Consider the following 27025-nt stretch of genomic DNA (forward strand, 5'->3'; position numbering starts at 1 on the left):
AACCCGGGTCTTCGGCGTTACGAGCAAACGTTTTTACCACGAGGCTACCCGACCGCCCTTTATGATCCTAGACACTTGCACCACGTTGTACTAAACACAAAGAGTGAACGTCTCAGTTCCACACAAGACACTGATTAAAACAAATACACTGAAAATAGGTACCAGGGGTCCGTTTCACAAAGCGATCGTAGTGCAACGAGTCGTGAGTCTATGTTTAAGTGTAGGATATGCGATAGCTCTACGATAGCTTTGTGAAACGGATCCCAAACCCTTAAGCCTAATGCCGTGTGCAATGCTGACACATAAAACTCCACATCATAGCTTAATTATTACTATATTTATTACATTGCTTGAAACATTGAAATAGACAGCATGTATTCTACACGGATTATATAAAACATGAATTTCAAGTACTCAAACAACATCGTTCAACAAGATAAAACTCGAACATTAACTTATGCATGGTAGCTCCGTGCCTCGTACAGGGGGACGGCGCCCATATACTCCAGCCTACCTACTGTATCCCAACGTTATTACATTGACTTGCCAGTTACTGGCTGGTGTAGTGCCCCGTCACGATGCATTGCTGAGAGCCGTCCCTCAGTGATAGTGCTATTCTACAAGATACACGCCTTGTTGATGATTGACTGCTGTAATTTAAGTCCTAGAAAGAGAAGGAAGATCGCTGGCATATTCTCATTCTAATATGGCCACATAAAAACAGTAATGTTCCAAATCACGGACCGACTTAAAAAATCGACCCGACCCCAAAGCCATTGTTACTTATTGCATACAACATTCTGTTCCGGTTATGTTCCATTCCGAAGTTGCACCTTTTTACATCACCCATCTGGCGAACAGCAAAACCATTGTTGAATCAGAAAGTCTGCGAAATCTTTCTTCCTTGGAGGGGCATTTTGTGTGGCCTCATGTCAGTTTTAACGTTAATATGCATGGAATACCTGAGGGACAAGGGAAACAAGCACCTACGATAATCTTATCTGCCCAAAAAATAAAGTTGTTTTTTTATCATGACTCGTTCGTCAGCTTGTTCATGCATATCAGCGATATGACACACACACACCCACCCGCCCCTCAATCATCTGACCACTACATATAAGAGGTTTTGGTTAATAGCGTAAGAACTTGGTAACCTTACTTCACAAACTAGCCATTACTTAGTTATCAAACAAGCCATTACTTAATTTACAAATTAGTCATAGTTTAATTCAATAATTACCTATTTCTTACTCAACAAATAAGCATTAACTTAATTAAGAAAATTACTTACTTCACAAATAGCCATTATTTAGTTAACAAAATAGCCATTTCTTACTTTAAACACTAGCCATTAAAAAAGAGCTTATGTACATCATAAATATAAACCTTATAATTTGACAGTCTTAGAAAGATTTTGTATCAATACGCAGCCAAAATATTGTCAACGAGTACACTTCCCATATCTGTTTACCATAAATAACGCGAAAATAGGGAACACCAGGTTACAGTGTTTGGACACTGCGTGAGACAGTGCAATGCGAAGCAGAGCCGCATGATCTTCACCTCTATCAAATACCACCTTGAGCATGAACCGCACCTGCAGCACACATGGATATACAATGCAACGTCAGAAATACTTCATCGAAACATAAATTTAATCATATGGTAATCTTGTATTGGACAAGGGCCATAAGCAGTAATGCGCCATGAAGTCGAAACAAAGGAGTTTAAGCTGAACATAAAGACAAGTCATACTATGCTAGAGACTGTCAACGTGTGGAACGTGTAAATAGCGTGCATCACCTGTTTGTTGTCACTATCAATGCTGTGTTAAGCTCTTCTTGGTGTATATCGTCACAATGCTATCTAATACTATAGATTGTCCTAATGTGTGTAGTCACTATCAATGTTGTGTTATACGACAGATTGTCCTAATCCGGGTCGTGGTATAAAACCTAACACGGGACGCATAAAACCCCGTGTACCCCTCGTGATACTGCTACAACTTATGATAAAAAACACAGCATTGATAGTGACTGAACACATTAGGATAAGTTGTAGTATAACATAACATTGATAGTGAGGGACGCATTAAAACCCATGTATCACGAGCGTTGCTGCTGCAACGATTTTATCTTACCGACATGTTTTAATATGTCTCTGTAAAAGAATTAAAACAAATTCAAAATTGTTAGAAAACAGCTGTTCGATTTAGTTAAGATTAAGTTGTCCTATGTATGACTTTCATCGACTTGGAGAAAACGTGAGGCATTTTACTTTGAAGCGGGGTACAAGGGATTTATTACCCCGCTCAGAAATCTACGTGCAGCCTGTCTGATTCGTGGCGGGGTATAAGGGATTTATTCTCCCGCTCAGAAATGTATTTCCATCCCAGGCAGGATACATAGTATTTTATCAAGATCACTTGAACCAATCAGATCTCATCATTCTGACATGGAGGTATGAAAAAAGTATTTTATCAAGATCACGTGAACCAATCAGATCTCATGGAGGTTTCGGACATTGTCCTAAAGTAATCAGTCACTATCAATGTTGTGTTATATAACAAAATTTTAAAAGTTTCTTTTGGTGCTTAGTATACTCTAGCTTCCCAGAATGTTGTCAGTCACGATCGATGTTGTGTCCTCATAGTTCCACATTATTATATGCTATCTCGATATACAGTGAATCCTTAAAGTGACACCAGGCGTCAATCTGTTCACCTTGAACCTGACACTGTCTTCAAGTTATGCAGCTGTATCTACACACTGCATGGGTGCAACGGGCAATGGATTGTGATATGCTAGCATTGTAAACAGTTTGACCCAAACTCTAACATATTAAAGCCCTCCTTGCTTCTCCGAAAAATAAACGTCCAGCCAACCACCTTTTGATACCTAGCTATTAATTTCAGATTAATTGTATGATGTCTACCAGTACTGTCATACAGAGTGACCTCAGACTTGTGTTTGGTTATACATATACAAGGAACAGATGTAACATATTCTAACTCTAAGTTAACATAAACTCATAAATACTTGAACCATCTACCTATCACAATACGTATGGCACAACAAATCCTAATAATTCACTAGAGAAGTGTTGGGAAAATACATTCAATTGCCAATGTTTGTATCAAAAGAGGTAATGTTAATACACTGACATGGATATTCTAGGTACAGGTATACATAGGCCACAACATCCTGTGTTAAACCAGGCCATAATTGCCACAACACGTTGGGTAAAAAACGGTTACAAATAACAAACAATATCCTTATAAAAGGAAGGAGACGTATTTCAAAATATACACATTCATAGTCTAAAATAAATTTGATATAGCTAAAGCCATTTACCAATTTTCTAATGATTACTACATTTGTATTAACAAGGGGTTTTTTTTGTTTTAGAAAATGGCTGAATACAATGACTGCACCTGAATAATGGCAAAGTAATTTCTCAGTTTGGAAGACAGAAACAACACAGCACTGATATCCAAATTTACATTACACCAAAACACAATAGTGTAGTAATGTATACAACTGCACACTGCGCATGGTCAATATTAACATCCGCTTCAACTATGTCTTTTCACAGCTCCTACGTCATTGTGACCTTGACCTTCAAGCATGCGGGTTACGGCTCGTGCTTCCAGCGGACCGTCCCCTGAACGGCCGTCTCACACTGTGACCTCTGTTTCTATTGCGGTTCCGGTTTCCGCCATTTTGTCTCTCGCAGTCGTGGCTGAAAGGGTCCAGATGGGCGCCAGCCTGACACGCGTGGATGCTGTTGGCCCCTAACTGAATACACCGTCCGCCAACTTGTTCAGTCTGTTGAGTAATATTTTTTAAAAACAGTTAGAGTGAGACAGAAATTGCTCGTCGTTGCGATTAGACGACGAAGAAAAACAACAGGAATTAGCCGTCAAACAGTAACTGACACTTGACAAGGCCCTAAGCTGGTTCTCGCCCCAGCTAGCCCAACTTCTACAAGACTCTGTTATCGTTTGGGGAAAACTTCTGGTAAAGATAAACATGCATACGAGAGAATGTGGTAGTCTCACCCTTCTAATTTCTACATGGCACTCCACATCCTCCAAGGCAGGTGGTGACGGTGTGAAGCTGCTCAAGTCCTCCAGGTTGTTGTTTCCTAGGAGAGTGGCCAAATCTCCGTATGGTCCCTGCAATGACAGAAACATGCCCTAGAGCCCACTTCCGGAAACATGACATGGTCTAGCTGCCAACGCTGAATCTGGAACATGGCTTTGGAGAGTTGCACGCAAATATTGATCTGGTTATTCCAACATTTCATTTGTCTGTTGAGTTAAATTCTGTAATCTAGTCATACTTGACATATCCAAATTATATGGCACCCGTCGCCAAGACATACAAACGCAAGTCAATTGTTCAACTGAAAAAAACATAAGTCAAAATAGGGAATTACATCGGACATCATTTCTGGAACTGATGTGTCAAATTTGGACGTGTCCTCCACATGTCTACCACAAAACGTTTGGAGAGCATTTCTGAGGTATTGACCATGTTGTAACCTTGATCAAACAACTTCTGAACAAGAGTCGTATGAAGCGGTTTGAAATCTAGAAAAATATATGTTCGATTGTGCTTCAAAAGTTGTGAAATGGAGACACCAAAAGCTGGAGCTGCTGGAATTATTGCTCGATTTAAAAGTTGAAAATTGGTAATTTGAAGTCATCCCTCTTGTCATACAGTATTGTGGATAGTCTTTTTGCATAGATCTCATTATGAAACACATGCGGCGGTTTCACTGTTATCTTTTATTTCTAAATCAGGTGGATCAGTAGAAGGGAATTGGCTGTTTGGCCATTACTGAATAATATCACATAATCAATATACCTGAAGCTTAACTTAAACTTCTTGGCCAAATTCCCTTGTTTGATTTTGCATATCCTTAAAGAAACGGATCAGCAAGAAGGGGAACACAACTGGTACCCATTGGGATGCCTACTTTTTGTCTAAATGCCCTATTCAGAATTTTGACACAGATGTCCAGTTGAGTGACGAACGTTCCATGGGTCAAGGAATGAATTTTTACCTCTGGGATAGTGGGGTACAACGTGGAAAATAAAATGTTCTGACCGAATGGAACTTTTTCTGAGATTGCAATATTTAAGCAAATTTTTCATTTTGAGAATTTTTGAGAATCCAAATAGTATTAATTCCACTTGTCTCCACCTTCTGTGAATATATAGGAAATCCTTCATTGATCGTACATCTTCTGGACCCAGCAACATATATATATATATCCTTTTGTATTGAGGTTTGTGGAGATTTGGAATTCAGTACACAAGAGGAACGGGCATATCTTCAGGCTTTAGAGCCAAGCCATATTACTGATCAAACAATTAATGTAGTGATGTTTACATACAATGGTTATGTTATCTGAAGCCTTGTCAGTGGGAACAGCTACAAACTGTTTATAAAGGGCAGCAAGACTTGTGATGACAGCTGGCTGGGACAGAATAGGTTTATTTTAATTCTGTTTCCCCGTTTTCAGTTTGAAATTGTGAATTCTTCCAATGACAAAATCACACACACTGACTTTACTCTACTGACTGACTTAACTCTACATACTGACTTAAATACATTCAACAGATTCATCTTCTCTTTTTGATATTTTTTTGCATACGATACAATATCTTTAATAATTATTTGAAATATGTCATCCCATTTAGTCGCAGGCTGTTCGCAATATATTTGAATAACTGAGGAAACTTTGTCATTGTCAACAACAGAGAAGTCACTAATGATGATATGACAGGTTGGTAGCAGTGTGATGTGAAATTCACATCAAGATCTTCCAAGTCCATGTTCTGCAAAACGTTCCTGTGGATGAGATGGTGTTCGTATTGAAGACTGAAACTGTTGGTGGTTCCTGAACTTTGAAATACTAGTGTTGTGGGACATTTGTTGAAACTATTTTCCCCTGAGATTGACACTTAAAATATTTTAAAGCATTAATTCAGTTTTCAAATTTTAAATTCAGGAACATGCAGGTTTGTTTTTTCTTATTTGTTGAGTCTCAAATACGTAAACCAAATGTAGAGCGTAGCTTGCATGAACTAAGAACACTGAATTTAAGAAAGGCATACAAGCATTAATTGACATTTCCTGTTGAAATGGAGGAATAGTTAATTGTAATAGATGCATCGGATAAATGATTGAGCCTTACTTTGCTCATTTGTACTGCCTACACTTCAACACATCATGCATGCTCGTACTCTGTTCCAGACCTCACACGCATCTGCTCCTCATATGCAGTCATTATAGTCCAAAGGTCAACAAAAGCCAATACAAGCAGCTTGTCTTATGATTACAGCTAAACATTCTATACAAGCATCTCGTTTCGCCTTTAGCCATGTTGTCCTGTATATGCACATTCTATACTAGCATCTCACCTCATCTTTACCCATGTGGTTATATATGCACATTCTATACTAGCATCTTACCTCATCTTAACCCATGTGGTTATATATGCACATTCTATACAAACATCTCACCTCATCTTAACCCATGTGGTTATATATGCACATTCTATACTAGCATCTCACCTCATCTTAGCCCATGTGGTTATATATGCACATTCTATAATAGCATCTCACCTCATCTTAACCCATGTGGTTAAATATGCATATTCTATACTAGCCTCTCACCTCATCTTAGTCCATGTGGTTATATATGCACATTCTATACTATTATCTCACCTCATCTTAACCGTTGCATCTTTTTCAAGCATCTAGTTTATCCTGAAGCTTGTGGTTATATGTGCACATTCTATACAATCATCTCATTTAATCTTCAACCAAGTTGTTATATATCCACATTCTATGCAACCATTTCAGCTCTTTATCATTGCACATTTCATACAAACATCTCATCTCTCCTTCACAAATGTGGTAATATGTGCACATACCATACAAGCATCTCATTTAATCTTCAACCAATTTGTTATATATCCATATTCTATGCAACCATATCAGCTCTTTATCATTGCACATTTCATACAAACATCTCATCTCTCCTTCACAAATGTGGTAATATGTGCACATTCTATACAATCATCTCATTTAATCTTCAACCAAGTTGTTATATATCCATATTCTATGCAACCATATCAGCTCGACTTTACCCATGCACATTCTACACAAGTATCTCATCTCATCTTTAACCATGTTGTTTTATATACACATTTTTTCAAGCATCCTGAAGCACGTTGATATATATGCACATTTGAAACAAGCATATCATCTCGTCCAGAAGCTTGTCGTGTTATATACATTCTATATAAGCATCTAGTTTTATCCTGAAGCATGTAGTCATATATGCACATTCTATATAAGCATCTAGTTTTATCCTGAAGCATGTAGTTATATATGCACATTCTATATAAGCATCTAGATTTATCCTCAAGCATGTAGTTATATATGCACATTCTATATAAGCATCTATATTTATCCTCAAGCATGTAGTTATATATGCACATTCTATACAAGCATATAGTTTTATCCTGAAGCATGTAGTTATATATACACATTCTATACAAGCATCTAGTTTTATCCTGAAACATGTAGTTATATATACACATTCTATACAAACATCTAGTTTTATCCTGAAGCATGTAGTTATATATGCACATTCTATATAAGCATCTAGTTTTATCCTGAAGCATGTGGTTATATATACACATTGTATATAATCATCAAGTTTTATCCTGAAGCATGTGGTTATATATACACATTCTATACAAGCATCTAGTTTTATCCTGAAGCATGTAGTCATATATGCACATTCTATATAAGCATCTAGTTTTATCCTGAGGCATTTATTTATATATGCACATTCTATATAAGCATCTAGTTTTATCCTGAAGCATGTGGTTATATATACACATTCTATATAAGCATCTAGTTTTATCCTGAAGCATGTGGTTATACATACACATTCTATATAAGCATCTAGCTTTATCCTCAAGCATGTATTTATATATGCACATTCTATTCAAGCATCTAGTTTTATCCTGAAGCATGTGGTTATATATACACATTCTATACAAGCATCTAGTTTTATCCTGAAGCATGTAGTTATATATGCACATTCTATATAAGCATCTAGTTTTATCCTGAAGCATGTGGTTATATATGCACATTCTATACAAGCATCAAGTTTTATCCTGAAGCATGTAGTTATATATGCACATTCAATTTAAGCATCTAGTTTTATCCTGAAGCATGTGGTTATATATACACATTCTATACAAGCATCTAGTTTTATCCTGAAGCATGTAGTTATATATGCACATTCTATATAAGCATCTAGTTTTATCCTGAAGCATGTAGTTATATATGCACATTCTATACAAGCATCTAGTTTTATCCTGAAGCATGTAGTTATATATGCACATTCTATATAAGCATCTAGTTTTATCCTGAAGCATGTAGTTATATATACACATTCTATACAAGCATCTAGTTTTATCCTGAAGCATGTAGTTATATATGCACATTCTATATAAGCATCTAGTTTTATACTGAAGCATGTAGTTATATTTGCACATTCTATACAATCATGTAGTTTTATCCCGAAGCACGTAGTTATATATACACATTGTATATAAGCATCTAGTTTGATCCTGAAGCATGTGGTTATATATACACATTCTATACAAGCATCTAGTTTTATCCTGAAGCATGTAGTTATATATGCACATTCTATATAAGCATCTAGTTTTATCCTGAAGCATGTGGTTATATATGCACATTCTATACAAGCATCTAGTTTTATCCTGAAGCATGTAGTTATATATGCATATTCTAACAGCATCTAGATTTATCCTCAAGCATGTGGTTATATATGCACATTCTATATAAGCATCTAGTTTTATCCTGAAGCATGTAGTTATATATGCACATTCTATATAAGCATCTAGTTTTATCCTGAAGCATGTAATTATATATGCACATTCTATACAAGCATCTAGTTTTATCCTGAAGCATGTGGTTATATATACACATTCTATATAAGCATCTAGTTTTATCCTCAAGCATGTAGTTATATATGCACATTCTATACAAGCATCTAGTTTTATCCTGAAGCATGTGGTTATATATACACATTCTATATAAGCATCAAGTTTAATCCTGAAGCATGTAGTTATATATGCACATTCTATACAAGCATCTAGTTTTATCCTGAAGCATGTAATTATATATGCACATTCTATATAAGCATCTAGTTTTATCCTGAAGCATGTGGTTATATATACACATTCTATATAAGCATCTAGTTTTATCCTCAAGCATGTAGTTATATATGCACATTCTATACAAGCATCTAGTTTTATCCTGAAGCATGTGGTTATAAATACACCTTCTATACAAGCATCAAGATTTATCCTGAAGCATGTATTTATATATGCACATTCTATATAAGCATCAAGTTTTATACTGAAGCATGTAGTTATATATGCACATTCTATATAAGCATCTAGTTTTATCCTGAAGCATGTAGTCATATATGCACATTCTATATAAGCATCTAGTTTTATCCTGAAGCATGTAGTTATATATGCACATTCTATACAAGCATCTAGTTTTATCCCGAAGCACGTAGTTATATATACACATTCTATATAAGCATCTAGTTTTATCCCGAAGAACGTAATTATATATGCACATTCTATACAAGCATCTAGTTTTATCCCGAAGCACGTTGTTATATATGCACATTCTACACAAGCATCTAGTTTTATCCCGAAGCACGTAGTTATATATACGCATTCTATACAAACATCTAGTTTTATCCTGAAGCATGTAGTTATATATGCACATTCTATACAAGCATCTAGTTTTATCCTGAAGCATGTAATTATATATGCACATTCGAAGAAAGCATCTAGTTTTATCCTGAAGCATGTAGTTATATATGCACATTCTATACAAACTTCTTCAGTGTAAAAAGTACTGCAAACAGCTTCAGTAGCAGAGCCATTAGTGATGTCATTTGATTGTGACGTCATGGTAACCAGTGACGTCACAATGGTCAGCAAAGCATTGTGATGTAATTTCATTGCAGCGATATCTACAGTGTAGATATCGCTTGATCTCACCCAAGCGATATCTTCTGTGGGAGCCAGTTTTGGATGATAAATACACATTCTATACAAGCATCTAGTTTTATCCTAAAGCATATAGTTATATATACACATTCTATACAGGCATCTAGTTTTACCATGAAACATGTAGTTATATATGCACATTCGAAGCAAGCATATAGCTTCATATCATGTGGTTGTGTGTAGACTGAGCAAACAGGCCTCGTTTCCATAAATCTTAGAGTTACATATTCCTGCTTTGCTCTCATCTCTTTAATTGCTAGTACCTTTTGGGTTACATAGTTCCATCACTAAAAGCACATGTTTCCCGTTTTGATTGTTATGTCAACTTCCCATGGCGATTCAGGGTTAAAATTGAGCGATGTCAATCTATGGATTGGATGGTCACCTCTAGGACTTTGTTGATTGCGTGTCATCGTACCCGACTACGTGGGCCTTGATATCGATCACTGGTTTGTCTGGTCCAGACTCAGGTAGTTGCAGGTCACCGTCATACTGCTGGAATATTGCTGAGTCCGATGTCAAACAACAACCAATACATTTAAATTCCAATGAACATAATTTAGTAAGGAATGTAACATTGTGACTCTTTACAATTCCTGCTTCCGAGAGTCTTCGAGATCTCGCCGTCTGATTCCGTCTTCGTCGGCTGCTGTGTCTCCCCCTCCTTCGTGCCTGGCGGTTTCTGCTCCGTCTGTTGCTGTTGTGACACTCGCTGCTGAAGGGATCCAGCACAGTGCTGGACTGGCACACGTTCCTTGTCCCCAGTTGAATACAACGTCCTCCAACGTACTCGGTCTGAAACGTGAAGACTACAATAAACTTTGTCATTTGTCATTTCCGATATACAAATGATTAGTTTTATTGCACTATATAGTAACAGATCAAACAGCTTAAACAGTATAAACTGAAAGTGTCATGACTTTGGGGGAAATAATTCGAATTATAGGCTATTGCACAATCTTGTAAGAGATAGCATGTTTCTTTAGAGTTGCATACACTGTCTGGGATATTTTGCAATAAAGTAAACTCTTAGGAATATTGTGCCACATTTTAAGATAATTTCCCAATTATAAGTAATCTATTCGTGATACCGTTCATGAATAAGTGATTTCTTTCTTTTCTGCCGCTCTAAAAAATATTAAAGCCATGATGGTTCAGTCTTTTTACGTAGTTTCAGAAACTATTTAAGTGTTTATATGATTTAACAAGATTTGAAGACTGTTCAGGGAATGTCGTGCTGCTTTTCTCTTTCAAAATAGTTTGATATTTTGTAAAAGTACTCACCAATCTGATTGCAACATGACAATTCACCTCTTCCGGTGCGGGTGGGAGTGGTGTAAAGCCGGTGAAGTGCCCCTGCAACACCAATAGTGACTGGATGCATGCTCAGGTATGACTGACTGGTTCTGGGGGAATGAAGCGCCGATCGCGGGAGTCTTCCTGAAATGGCGACAGGCTTCACCAATAGCGTTCTCCATGCATCATTCCGACTACACGAGCGATGTACTGCAATGTGGCATGCTGAGATATTGTGGAACGATTCCTCGATTTGTAAAGAAGCGTGATGCATCGACGTGCAGCATTTCACGATTTGTAAAGAAGCGTGATGCATCGACGTGCAGCATTTCACGATTTGTAAAGAAGCGAGATGCATCGACGTGCAGCATTGCACGATTTGTAAAGAAGCGTGATGCATCGATGTGCAGCATTTCACGATTTGTAAAGAAGCGAAATGCATCGACGTGCAGCATTTCACGATTTGTAAAGAAGCGAGATGCATCGACGTGCAGCATTTCACGATTTAATCCCATGACGATTCACTTCAGTCGTCAGGATGCATCCATGTATGTGTAAAATAATGTCCCGATATCGTAATATTGCGGTAGACATAGGCCCTCAAAAGGCATCCCTAAGTAAAGTAGGAATTCATTGGAATTCACTGTCCGAGTACAGTCCGAGTACAGTCGGATATATAGTCCGGATACAGACTGCGCGCTGTGCGCGAACAGTGTGCTTAAACATTCCGTGCTTAGTCAGGTACGTGCAGGCATTTCATATAAAGTTCATATATATTAAACAAAGCTGATGTGTTATCATAAGACTACATTTTAAGTGCTTAAATGCAAATCAACGAATCATGTTGCATCTCCTGCTTTGCTTGATAGAAAGATGTCATTAAGATGAGATGAGATCTCGCTGCCAGACACACTGGAAACCACATGGAACCTGATACTCCATTTATGTCAAGTGAATAGTGAGAACTATCTTCCCGAGGCAAAGTCCAGTTTTCCACCCGGAATTCCTGGGCTCGATCGTAGCGCCACAAGTGTCCCTTCTATGTCCCTCCTATTCACCAATCAAACTCCACCTCTGCTATCACTTGCATTTGCTTCGAACAAAATGGCGTCGCCCAGAGAAGACGATCTTAACGATAATCAAGATCTATATTGTAATATAACGGGTCTTACTTCGCGAAGTGCATCAATTCGCGCGAGCACCTTGATTAAAAACATAAAAAGATTTGGAAAATATATTACATTGATGCTAGGTTGACGGTACACATGCTTTGCAAGTCTGCACGGCAGTTTACGAACCGGATGTTGATTTCGTTGCGCGATTTTGATTGGACTGTGCATAGACTGTGCCTTGTCGGGCTTCCATATAACATTGCATGGGAAAAAACACAATTACAGTCAAGCAAATTAAAATGATAAAACCTCACCACACCACACCACACAACCGAACACAACACCCCACACCCAAACACCACTAGTGAGTGAGTGAGTCACAGCCAGACCAAAATACCATACCGCGTCACGTCACATTCACACCGCATCACGCCACACTCACACAGCATCACAATACACAACCCGACCACGCCACCCCAAACAACACGACCGGGCTACCCCACACCACACGATCGGATCACCTCACGCCACACGATCGGACCACATCACACCACACGACAGGACCACTTCACACCACATGACCGGACCACCTCACGCCACACGACCGGACCACCTCACGCCACACGATCGGACCACCTCACACCACACGACCGGACCACCTCACGCCACACGATCGGACCACCTCACACCACACGACAGGACGACCTCACACCACATGACCGGATCACCTCACGCCACACGATCGGACCACCTCACACCACACGACAGGACGACCTCACACCACACGACCGGACCGCCTCACGCCACACGACCGGACCACCTCACGCCACACGATCGGACCACCTCACACCACACGACCGGACCACCTCAAGCCACACGACCGGACCACCTCACGCCACACGATCGGACCACCTCACACCACACGACAGGACGACCTCACACCACACGACCGGACCACCTCACGCCACACGACAGGACCAACTCACGCCACACGATCGGACCACCTCACACCACACGACAGGATCACCTCACATCACACGACAGGACCACCTCACACCGCATCACCGGACCACCTCACACAGCATCACCGGACCACCTCACATCACACGACAGGTCCATCTTACACCACATCACCGGACCACCTCACACCACACGACCGGACCACCTCACACCACACGACCGGACCACCTCACACCACACGATCGGACCACCTCACACCACACGACAGGACCACCTCACACCACACGACCGGACCACCTCACATCACACGACAGGACCACCTCACACCACACGACCGGACCACCTCACACCACACGACCGGACCACCTCACACCACACGACCGGACCACCTCACACCACACGATCGGATCACCTCACACCACACGATCGGACCACCTTACACCACACGATCGGATCACCTCACACCACACGATCGGATCACCTCACATCACACGACCGGACCACCTCACACCACACGATCGGATCACCTCACACCACACGACAGGACAACCTCACACCACACGACCGGATCACCTCACACCACACGATCGGACCACCTCACACCACACGATCGGACCACCTCACACCACACGACCGGATCACCTCACATCACACGATCGGACCACCTCACGCCACACGATCGGATCACCTCACACCACACGACCGGACCACCTCACACCACACGACCGAACCACCTCACACCACACGATCGGACCACCTCACGCCACACGATCGGACCACCTCACACCACACGACCACGCCACCCCACACCACACGATCGGACCACCTCACACCACACGACAGGACCACTTCACACCACACGATCGGATCACCTCACACCACACGACCACGCCACCCCACACCACACGATCGGACCACCTCACACCACACGACAGGACCACTTCACACCACACGATCGGATCACCTCACACCACACGACCGGACCACCTCACACCACACGACCGGACCACCTCACACCACACGATCGGACCACCTAACACCACACGACCGGACCACCTCACACCACACGACAGGACCACCTCACACCACACGACCGGATCACCTCACACCACACGATCGGACCACCTCACACCACACGACAGGACCACCTCACATCAGACGACCACACCACCTCACATCACACGACCGGACCACCTCACACCACACGATCGGACCACCTCACACCACGCGACCGGACCACCTCACACCACACGACAGGACCACCTCACACCACACGACAGGACCACCTCACATCACACGACGGGACCACCTCACACCACACGACCGGACCACCTCACACCACACGACCGGACCACCTCACACCACACGACAGGACCACCTCACATCACACGACGGGACCACCTCACATCACACGACCGGACCACATCACACCACACGACCGGACCACCTCACACCACACGACAGGACCACCTCACACCACACGACAGGACCACCTCACATCACACGACGGGACCACCTCACACCACACGACCGGACCACCTCACATCACACGACAGGTCCATCTTACACCACATCACCGGACCACCTCACACCACACAACCGGACCACCTCACACCGCATCATCGGACCACCTCACATCACACGACAGGACCACCTCACACCGCATCACCGGACCACCCCACATCACACGACAGGACCACCTCACACCGCACGATCGGACCACCTCACACCACACCACCGGACAAAAGACAAAATACCACAACTCCCCACCAGACCACACTACAAGACATCCCAACACACCACCGGAACACACTACAAGACACCCCAACACACCACCGGACCACACAACGAGTATATCATCGACCCACGCGCGTAATCTCAGCCCTCACAGGCACACTTGCTACGTGAGGTCCAACTGTCAGCATCCTACACTTTAAATACAAATATTCGGTACACCACATCACTTCACCCCACCACTGAAACAGTTTGAGTCGCCCATTCAGAAATGTTGCTATTCGTATCTGGTGTTCGGTTTGAGGCCCAATCCAACAGTTCTTGGTAGGCATAAACAAACCTTGGAATTTATCACGCAGAAGCATACCTCACAGCACGGGACGCAGTTTAAACCGATGTTTATCTTGGCGAGACATCGGCAACTGATCCACGAGAATAGCCTTTATTATGTAATGATGGTTTTACCGTCGCTGGATAAACCGTCTCAGTTTCCCGTCACGAAAACATTGGCGGGATTGGAGAGCGGGGTGGGGTCTGTCTACAAAGTTTTCTGTTCTATTAGCATCTTCTAGATGACACATATGTTGTTTGAGACCAGAGGTGCCATGTAGATGAGCTCCTGGAGTCACAGCATGTAAATGTTTAACACTCGTTTGAACAAGTGCTACAAGAGTCCGTTTTTAAGTGTGTACAAACAACGCTTAGCGGCGTCGTAATGGCAACGCTACTTTACTACTCTCGTGCGACTTCTGGCGTCAGATTATGCACAGAGGTTGGACCATGACTGGCTCCCTGAACGGGAATATATTGTCTAGTTTGAGGTGGGCATCTTTCCTGGTGGATAAAAAGGTGTTGTCTGAGCTTCAAACGTGTCAGCTCTTACGTTGTGGATGACCTTGACATTGGCCCTACAAGCGTAGGAATTTACGTACATTGTTAACTTTTAGGGACTTGACGTAACTACAAGAAGGTCTCTGACATATGTTGTGTTGGAATATTATCCAAAATTTGGAGCCCTGGGTTGTTGTTAAAGACGGTATATAGTATACAAAATAGGCTAAGAAGATTTAGATACATAGTGATATGTACTTGATCTCAGTTAAACACATTTAACATACAATATATCTATGTCCAGTAATCATAGTGAGGTGAAATGGGGTTTAATGTCGCGTTCAAGATTGTTGCACTTATATAGCGACGTGCATGCATGCATGCGTGCCTGCGTGCGTGCGTGCGTGCCTGCCTGCCTGCCTGCCTGCCTGTCTGTCTGCCTGCCTGCCTGCCTGCCTGCCTGCGTGCTTGCGTGCGTGCGTGCGTGCGTGCGTGCGTGTGTGTGTGTGTGTGTTTGTGTGAGTTAGTTCGGACTATTGCTGATGTTTTATGTGCTAGCCCATTGAGATACCATGCCGCAGTTTAACATGAATACCCCACTCAGACACAGTATACTGACTCCGAGCCGACCAGTCCTTCTTTTAGCCAGACAGGGTAACAACAAGTTCCATCTTTGTACGTATTTTGGTATGACGCATCCTTCTGCTCTCCGGTCATCATGAAGAAGATATCGCCATGATATAGCTGTACCACTGTTTGAAGCAGGGTAATTATGTTCCCAACGTCCGCATGGGTTAGCGTGCAGGGCGTCCAGTTTGAATGATTGTGTGAGAGTGTGAGTTTGAGTACCATCACGTCTTGTCAGTTTAACTTAGGAGGAAACCGAAGTAACACACAGACGTGAACATCTGCTGAAATCTACAAACACGGATTTCGCCATGACAGACCAAGAATCATTTTATTTTACAAAACATTATTTGAAAAAACCTTGATGATATGGGTTATTTAGTAATATGTGGAGATTGGAACTTTGTACTTGATCCTTCAATAGACTTGGAAAACTATTTAAAAAAATAATAATAGTTCTAAATCAAGAAAATTAGTCTCAGATATAATTGAATCATTAAATGTAATAGATGCATGGAGAGAACTAATACCGAACAACAATACATTTACTTGGTGGAAAACAACCCTCGTCAACAAGCTAAACTTGACATTTCCCTGGTGAGTGAAGATGTTTTTAGTCACACTTAATCTTCAATCTTACAAAAGACTGATCATTCTGCCATTACATTGATGCTATCAAATCAACAAAATAAAGAATAGGGGAGAGGGTATTGGAACTTCAATACGTCATTAATACGAGAAGATGAATATACAGAAATGGTGATAGGCATTTTAAACGAAACTAAACGTGAATCCCTAATATGATAATGAAGGTATGAAAAGTATCTCTGACGAAAATTTAAATCTTACAATTACTGATTACTGGAGACAGTTTTTCTTGTTACTTTCATAAAATATATATCATATTCTACACAGTTGAAAAACGTATATGAGAAAAATATAAGTAAGAAATAGAAACTGATATATTAGAATAAGAAGAACAAGTAAGAAATGACTTTCAAAACGTTATCGAACCATTGTTATCCAAACGAAAATCAGAGTTCGAAAAAATTAAAGAAAAAGAAATTAGAGGAATTCACATCCGTAATAGAATACAGTGGTATAACGAGGTAGAGAAACCAACTAACTAATTCTGCCACTTAAAAAACTATAATAAAAAAACTTATCAATACTATTATTACTGATAAAGGTGAAGAAACAACAGACGGTTCTTTAACATTAAAACAACAGAAAAACGTTTGCGAAAACTTATATAAGTCGATAAACGATATTGACGTTGAATATTTAGATTGTTTAAAAGACATTACCGCGCAAACTTTATATAATAATCTTTCAGAATAACTAGATGAAGAAATAGAATTTAATTGGAGAGCTGCTGCTGCTGCTACTGCTACTGCTATTAAGTCAATGAAAAATAATGAGAGCCCGGGAGTTGATGGTCCCGGGTAAGTGTTATAGCGAAAACATTCGACACCTATATCACATCATCTTTGAAACAATAAAAATAAAGAAGAAAGGCCTATGGATATTAATTGATTTTGAAGAGCCTTTGACACAGTTTCTAAACGATTCATAATAAAGGTTCTAGATAGCCTTTTGTTTTGTAACTTATATGCAAACATTGGTAAATATCTTTCTCTCAAACTCTACTTCTTATGTCATACAAAATGGTGACTTGTAATTCTTGGACAACGAGAGAGGGTGTAGACACGGGGATCCAGTGTCCCCATATTTGTTTCTTTTTGTGGCAGAAATACTAGCGGAAATGATAAGGAATAACACGAATATAAAAGGTATAGTTTTTGATGAAAGTGAGCACATAATAGGTCAATATGCAGATGAGACCGAACTATTTCTAGACGTCTCAGCAACGTCTCTTAATGAAGCAGTAAGTACACTAACATGGGCTTGTGTGTCCTCCCAAGCTCGTGACCACTAACTACAAATGAGAGAAATCAGCTAATCTCTGCCTAGGGAGCTTGTCTCCATCTTGGAGCCCCTGCTGGCTTACCGGGTTGGAGACTACTCCCTAAAGACTTCTTACAGTAGTAAGGAGTCAACCATCTCCATCTGCTTCGACCTAAACCAGAAGAAGAGGCCTCTGGACAAGGCTCCGACTAAGTCCAAGCCAAAGGAGAAACCCACCCCGGCCCCGACCCCTTCTACACCTCGCCTGGTCAAGAAAGTCAGGCCACCCAGGAGGAAGCAGTCCCCACCAGTCTCCACCATGGAGATTGAGGAGACCCTTCCCCTGACCCCACAGCCCACCTCGCTCCCCTCGAATCCAGAGGGGAGGAGCCTTTCCGCTCGCCGGAGGGGACAGGGAATGGAAGGAAGAAGAGGAAGAGGAGAGAGATCACCTCTCCCGACACACCCCCACGCCCGACCCCAACGCCAGCCAAGTCTACGGAGACCCAGACCGCTACAACACCATGCCCCACCCTCAACAACAACGCTTCGAGCATGAAATACACAGTTACCAGGATCTCTCCGACTTCCTGATGGACTGTGATATCAATACAGCTCCCTCTTCGTCACCAACGTCGCCGCCCGATTGACAAACGCACACTACCAAGGTCTCTTTCTAGAGGAACATAGCCCAGCCAAGAGGCTCCTGGAAGTCCTAGAAGGGCATCGTCAATAGAAAGCAACGGGACCAGTCACCACACAAGCTCGCCGGCCTTCAACCCCTTTTCTATCCCCCACTCCCGCCCAGGTAAACCCCTCCCCCTTAGCTTTTTTAGTTTAGATCAGTTAACTTTTAAATTTTGGGGGGTTGCACTTCTTTATTTATTCTTTACGCTTTTTCCCAAAAATAGTATAAGTGCAACCCTGTGTGCGAGATACTCTATAGTGTAATTAATACACGCGGAAAGCGCACGTTAAATCTCCGATGACATACCTACATACACTAAGTAAGTTCTATAAAATGTCTGGCTTACAAATGAGTACTGACAAAGCGAAGGCCGCATGGCTAGGCTCAATGACAGGGAGTTCACTCACATTCTGTTCTGATTTGACAATGGACTGACTTAACGCAGATTTTGATGAACTGGAATTAAATAAAACGCTGATTTGAACAAATAAAATAGGGTTATCAACACTAGAAAAAGGCTAGAAACAATTAAAAGAGATTTACTTGATATTAATAGGGAAAATAACCGTAATTTTACATCTTGGCTTTGTCAACTATCGTTCATATATTAACTGCTTTACATAATCCCCCATCAGGAAAAGAATTAAACAATATGTCTTTCAATTTTATATGGAATGGAAAGAAATAAAAATTTATAAAAAGAATAAACCTAGTTAGAGAATATGGTGGCCTTAGAATGGTTGATATCACAATGTTTATTTACTCACCTAAGTTATCGGGTATTAAACGATATGTTTCTAAACCAAAATGTTTTTAGGCTTTCACCTAAAAAGATATTTTCCGTTTGGGTGCTAATATTCAAAAACAATTAAATATCACTAACCTATTTTGGAAAGACACATAAGACGCTTGAAACAAATATATAAAAAAGTACGTAATAAACGAAAAAACGGTTTTTTTCCAGATTATATTATCAGAGATTGGTATACAAGGGGTATTTGCCATGTAAAAGATTTGTGACTCGAACGGCTCTACTACATTTCCTGAGCTAAAAGCAATGTATGGCATAAAATATATTTTATTAGACTATAACCGTTTGCTCTTAAACATCCCTAAGCCATTTAAATATCTTGTGCATGATGCTAAAAATCTAAACACAATGGAATTAAACATTTCTCATCGATGGCATGATTTACTTACAACAAGCAATGGTTCAAGGATATTTTATGATAACTTTATTTCATCATGTAATTTTCAGGAATTTGGGAGAAGTGGGAACGAGAATTTTACAAAGAAATTCATTGGGAACATATGAGGTGAGGTGAAATGGTGTTTGACGTCACGTCCAAGGTTACTGCACTTATATAGCGACTTGCATGCACATGTGTGTGTCTGCTTGTAATAGTCCGGACTGATGCCGATTTAGAGAGCTAACACACTGGGATACCATGCCGCAGTTTAACATGAATACCCCACTCAGATACAGTTTACTGACTCCAAGCCGGCCAGTCCTACTTTAGCCCCTTATTGCCGAGCGCCAGGCAGGGTAACAACAAGTGCCATCTTTTAACGTCTTTTAACGGTATGACGCAGCCGGTGATCGAACCCCGAACATTTCGCTCTCCGGGCGGACGCTCTCCCACTCGACCACTGAGGCGATCAGGAAACATGTATTTTTTACAATATAGAAAATATACAATAGATAAAAAAACTATAAGAATTTCAATTCAAATTCCTACACAAACTTACATACACTTAAAATAATTAAAGATGCATTCATTTAGCAATTCAGGCAATGAAAACTTTGCTCACGTATATTTAGAATGCCGTTACGCGAAAGAATTCTTAGACGAATTAAATGCTTTTATAAATGTTATTTTCGGACATGTTATTATTACAGAACAAGATATTTATTTTGGAGGTACACAACTTCTAATTGAATCACTTACTGATATTAGCAAACAGACACATTACATTAAAAATATTAAAAGGAATAAATCCATGTTTTAAATCGTATAGAAATTTACAGAAAAACATTTATAATGTCGATTTGTTTCTTGCAAGAAGAAACAGAACAAGAATGTCTTTTACAAAAAAAGTGGGGTTTAAAAGAGAAAATCATACAGGGGATTGATTGACTTAAGTTAATCGATATATCTTACAATTATTACAACATACAACGGTATACGAACTTACTGTCATGCGACATGCTGTACACTGTTTATGATATTTACCATGTATTTTGACGTCTTATATGATACGATGACTATGAACACAATTCTATGCACCTCTGAACTGAATAAAAAATAATTAAAAGAAAGAAAGAAAAGGAATCGTAATATTTACCATGTATTTTGACGTCTTCTTATATGATACGATGACTATGAACACAATGCTATGCACCTCTGAACTGAATAAAAAATAATTAAAAGAAAGAAAGAAAAGGAATCGTAATATTTACCATGTATTTTGACGTCTTATATGATACGATGACTATGAACACAATGCTATGCACCTCTGAACTGAATAAAAAAATAATTAAAAGACAGAAAAAAAAGGAATCATAATCTTAATGATAATCTGGGATTCGAACTGACCATCGGCGGATCAGCCAAGGGATGCAATTCTGCCCAGCTAACAACGCCGTCTTAGCCGCCTATGCGTTCACCACGTTGAAGTGAGTCTGACTGGGTCCTGACCCATATAACTGAATCCCCCTCTACAGATCGATACATCGCCGTGCCATCACTTCCCGGGACACGTGGTCATCAACACGAAAGATAGGTTCGTCATAACTATGTATGCACATAGAAACATCAGAGAAACATGTCCTCAGTTAACTCGTTGCATTGTTAGATTTACGTTTGGTCAGTAGGAAAATAAACTTTGATTTTTGGATTTCGGATGATCAGTTTTACGGATTTGCAAACTATGTACGTGACTGAGTAAAGTAGTAAAGTAGTGAAGGATTGATTGACTGGCGTGTTTCTATGCCTGGACCGGTGAGGTTTCTGTAATAATGGAGGCTTGACTAAAGAATTCATTCGGATCTACTCGGCTTATTCCGTAATCAAAAGAGTACCCCCGAAAGCGATGGGGTGGTGATATTGCATGATTTCATTGTGAACCTACCGACCGATCCCACCGCGTATTGTTAGAACAACGTGGCGGCATACACTTTCAGCCAATTTCATATGGAGCAGCATTCAGGGTCGCATATGAATCAAGTGGGTCAGAGTATGTGTGACTTTAAGTGATTTCCTTACTAATGCCATGAAATGTAACCTATATATAAATTTGATAATACATATCATTAATAATAATAATAATAATAATAATAATAATAATAATAATAATAATATGTGCGCCAGATTCCATTCACCAAGTGGATGCTCATAGCGCTACACTATTATTACCCCGGTCAAGTGAGCACTCGATTTTCATTCTCAGCTCCCTGGGGAGTATACAACACAAGCTGCCTGTGAGGCGCTAGAAGGTTAACAGCCACATTACCATCTCATCTATCATTGATTATCATTATTATCCTACCGGGTACCCACTCACTGCTGGGTGAACAGAGGCACATTTCGAACAAAGTCACTTGCCTAAGGAGACACCACATGCTGAATAGCACATAACATGTTTGTTATGATTATACGATTCCAAAGGAATAAACATGTATAGATATTTGCTAATGATCACAATGTTTAGCGTGTAGTTCACATAAAAGACGATTATTTCATAAGTCGAGAGTCCAGTCACATGTCACGCTTGCATCCCAAGTACCAAGTTGTCTGACTCCCCATTGTTCTCGGTGCCTTAGGTTTGGTACCTCCCAATCTGTTGACTGACATTGGGAGAGTACCCGGGTTTGCTACCAGGTTACAGCCCTTCTGACAATCTGGGTAATGCAGAAGGCTGCAGTGTTGGGGAGTCATCACATTCTCCGAAAAGTTCTGGCAGGGTTTGACTAGGCAGCGCTCCCTGAGAAAAGTCCCATTCGCTGTCTGGGCTGCGTGTAGCGGGGGCAAGGGCCCTGAGCTGATGATGAGCCTAACCAGCCTGACTGTGCCAGGATCACCCAAACCCTCTTTGCTGCATTTTTTATTTTAATCTGTAAATAATAATAATACTAATAATAATACTTATTATACTTTCATTAGTAACTTTACTACTAATACGTTTACTGCATGTTTTACTACTACTACTAATACTACCACTGATACTACTAATACTAATACTTACTGATACTACTTCTACTACTACTTCTACTACTACTACTATTACTACTACTACTACTACTACTACTACTACAACTGTTACTACTACTACTACTACAACTGTTACTACTACTAATACTACTAATACTACTACGTTTACTACTTCTTATTACCGGCGCCTCAGACGACGCGACAACGTACGTCCGAATCTCATGCAAGAACCTATACATGTACAACGGATAATGTATAAAGCGAGCCCAATCGGTTGTAGAAATGTCACTCATACCATTCTAACAAAGAAGCAAGGGTTCTCGTCTATCTATCAAGTGCCACGCAAGACGTGCCACAGAGTCGGCTGTCATGCTTCAAATGCATGCAGCGCTTTCACAACTAGTAATAGCGTGACGATGTCCAGACCCCAATGCATGGACGGTACACGGACGCTCCACCTCAGAGCCAAGCAAGCATGCGAGTCCCTGGAGGCGTGCACGCATCACAGAAGCAAGTGCAGCAGTAATGATACGGAAAGGATGATGAGATATGAAATGGGGTTTAATGTCGCGTTCAAGATGCTTGCACTCATGCATGCAGCGACACGTCTGTCTGAGTGGTTGGGCGTGTGGCTACTTGTACAAGTCCGGACTGATGCCAATTATTAATGCCAGCCCACTGAGATACCACGCCGCAATTAAACACGAATACCTCACTCAGACACAGCATACTGACTCAAAGCCGACCAGTCCTTGTTTTAGACCCTTAATGTCGAACGCCAGGCAGGGTAACAACAAGTACCATCGTTTTAACGTCTTGTGGTATTGACGCAGCCGGGTATCGAACACCAGACATTTCGCTCTTCGGACAGACGCTCTACCCACTACACCTAGAAGGCGGTCGAGAAGAACTTTCCCCAATACCATAATCAACCAATACCAAAATATAAGCATGTTAGTAATGACATATATGCATACTGGTTACACATGAAACGTGGTATATGGGAGCCAGAAACAGAGGCACCAGTATTCATGACCAAATACAGTATTAACCCTTGGCATATGAGGATCGTTTGATGACAATTGATCTGATACATCACAAACACATAAATACATCATCAACAACGCATCATTGACATAATATATATAAGTACAAGCGTGGACAATCAACACTATGTATGTATGTATGTATGTATGTATGTATGTATGTATGTATGTATGTATGTATGTATGTATGTATGTATGTATGTATGTATGTATGTATATATATATATATATATGTGACGGAACCGTAACTATATAGGCCATGTCATAACAGTGTAGGCGTGTTGGTCGTTAAACTATCGTTGATCGTTAACGATAAAGTATAATTTTGTTAGAGTGTAATCTGAATGCTCTTGATAAACTTAAACACCCCAAGTGAACTGATTCAGGCCCGGTACCAGTGCACTAGCTCCAAGGCTGTACTGAAAGAAAAGTCTGGGAATGTGTAGTAATTCTATTTTCCTAATAGGCAAGTCTAGGTATGTTGACAGTAAAGGACTCCAGTCTCTCATAGGGACTTGTTCTTAGTAATAATTAATTATTGCCTTATAGACTTTTGCAAGCCTACCACTGCACGAACATATCAGAGTATTAGGTGAGGTAATTAGGCTGCAGTAACTGCACGGGTTATACGGTGTGATGAGAGTAAGTTTAATCTAGGCTACCCCTGCCGTCCCTGTCACGCCACAGAACGCCAGGGTAAATAACATACAGGCTCTGTAACTGAACGCTCTGTAACCATGGTGTAACTGAACGCTCTGTAACCATGGTGTAACTGAACGCTCTGTAACCATGGTGTAACTGAACGCTCTGTAACCATGGTGTAACTGAACGCTCTGTAACCATGGTGTAACTGAACGCTCTGTCACCATAGTGTAACTGAACGCTCTGTAACCATGGTGTAACTGAACGCTCTGTAACCATAGTGTAACTGAACGCTCTGTAACCATGGTGTAACTGAACGCTCTGTAACCATGGTGTAACTGAACGCTCTGTAACCATGGTGTAACTGAACGCTCTGTAACCATGGTGTAACTGAACGCTCTGTAACCATGGTGTAACTGAACGCTCTGTAACCATAGTGTAACTGAACGCTCTGTAACCATAGTGTAACTGAACGCTCTGTAACCATAGTGTAACTGAACGCTCTGTAACCATAGTGTAACTGAACGCTCTGTAACCATGGTGTAACTGAACGCTCTGTAACCATAGTGTAACTGAACGCTCTGTAACCATGGTGTAACTGAACGCTCTGTAACCATAGTGTAACTGAACGCTCTGTAACCATAGTGTAACTGAACGCTCTGTAACCACAGTGTAACTGAACCCTCTGTAACCATAGTGTAACTGAAACTGTGACACTGTAATTATGCCGATCTTAGTGCGAAATTGACACATTTAACAGATTTCCACAAATATTCATTCACGTGTACTTTAAATTTAGCAGGTTTTTTCCAGGTTCAGTTATAAAGAGAGTAAGTGACACCAAAGAGCTGAGTCTTTCAAGAGCAGTTTAATGATAAGTCATTGGTTATGTGGTGTTTGGAAGTTTCTTCAAATAGACAATAGCCATAGCCAAAGGAAATTGCTGTTAAAATAAAACATATTTGACACATTCAGAATCAATTGGATCTAATATTCACTTTTACTATATGAAAAGTGGTCTATTTCGTACGTTAAGTCAGGATATAGCGGCTACCATGGATGGGACCTTTAACATCATTACGTAAAACCCAAACATCAACATAAACATAAGTTACCACTACTTCCGAAGTAATTTCTTAAGTATCAAACCTCTTGGCTACCTTCTACTACCTATTTGGGCAGTGTGTGAGGTACGTGTCATACAACTGCAAGAAAAAACATGGGGAATTATCAAACATATATCCTACCACTGCTGTCTGTCTCCTCCGTCCGCCCCTCGTTCCTTGGGCCGCAACCACCGTCAGCAACGTCATCAGTAGATGGGCGACAACAACGCCGGTGAACGCATACGTCAACCGCATGTTAGCTGTGTTCCTGAAGATACAACAATATGCACTGAGCGTCGTACGAAACAACACACCGTCATCACAGAGTCCAGGTTTCAAGACTTCCGCCAAAACAGTAGCTTTAACATCTAATCTACTGCTTGACAAATCGCGAAAACAGATCCGGAAAAGGGTAAAAAGTCTACATTCATATGTATAAAAAAATATCAGGTTTCGCCAAACCCATGGTGCAAAGATATGTTAAGTCGTTACATCTTGGAAGAATTATTTAAAGAAAATAAACACATCAATAAACATGGAACGTGTTGGCACCATCTCTCAGAAAATGAAAACCCACTTTGGAGAGTGAAGTTGCTGCAGACTCCCGACACTACTCCCCAGTCCCTGGGCCGTTGCGATGTTGTAACTCGCTAGCGTAGCCAACACACCGAATGGTTATCTAGAGAAGGTATTCACAAGAACTCAACCATTACAG

At 40.7% G+C, this 27025-nt stretch overlaps 1 protein-coding gene across 1 annotated transcript; it reads right to left on the reverse strand.

The window, feature by feature from the left end:
* Positions 1-921: 921 nt before the first annotated feature.
* On the reverse strand, positions 922-27025 carry LOC124125598. The gene is made up of 6 exons (XM_048392720.1): positions 26888-27025; positions 26452-26578; positions 11434-11505; positions 10741-10944; positions 4061-4177; positions 922-3827 (listed from the first exon to the last, which is right to left on the reverse strand). Exons 2-6 carry the CDS (start codon positions 26563-26565, stop codon positions 3621-3623), a joined length of 714 nt encoding a protein of 237 aa, XP_048248677.1. The 5' UTR covers positions 26566-26578; positions 26888-27025; the 3' UTR covers positions 922-3620.

Source organism: Haliotis rufescens, unplaced genomic scaffold (genome assembly GCF_023055435.1).
Source record: "Haliotis rufescens isolate VD_foot unplaced genomic scaffold, xgHalRufe1.0.p SCAF_11, whole genome shotgun sequence".
Classification (NCBI taxonomy): Eukaryota; Metazoa; Mollusca; class Gastropoda; order Lepetellida; family Haliotidae; genus Haliotis; species Haliotis rufescens.

Coding starts and splice junctions, on each gene's coding strand:
- LOC124125598 (XM_048392720.1), bottom strand. CDS start 26,565: ATGCGGTTGACGTATGCGTTCACCGGCGTTGTTGTCGCCCATCTACTG. Junction 11,506..26,451: donor GGAGGAGACAGACAGCAGTG/GTAGGATATATG, acceptor TTGGTGTTGCAG/GGGCACTTCACCGGCTTTAC. Junction 4,178..10,740: donor GACTCTCGGAAGCAGGAATT/GTAAAGAGTCAC, acceptor CTGTCATTGCAG/GGACCATACGGAGATTTGGC.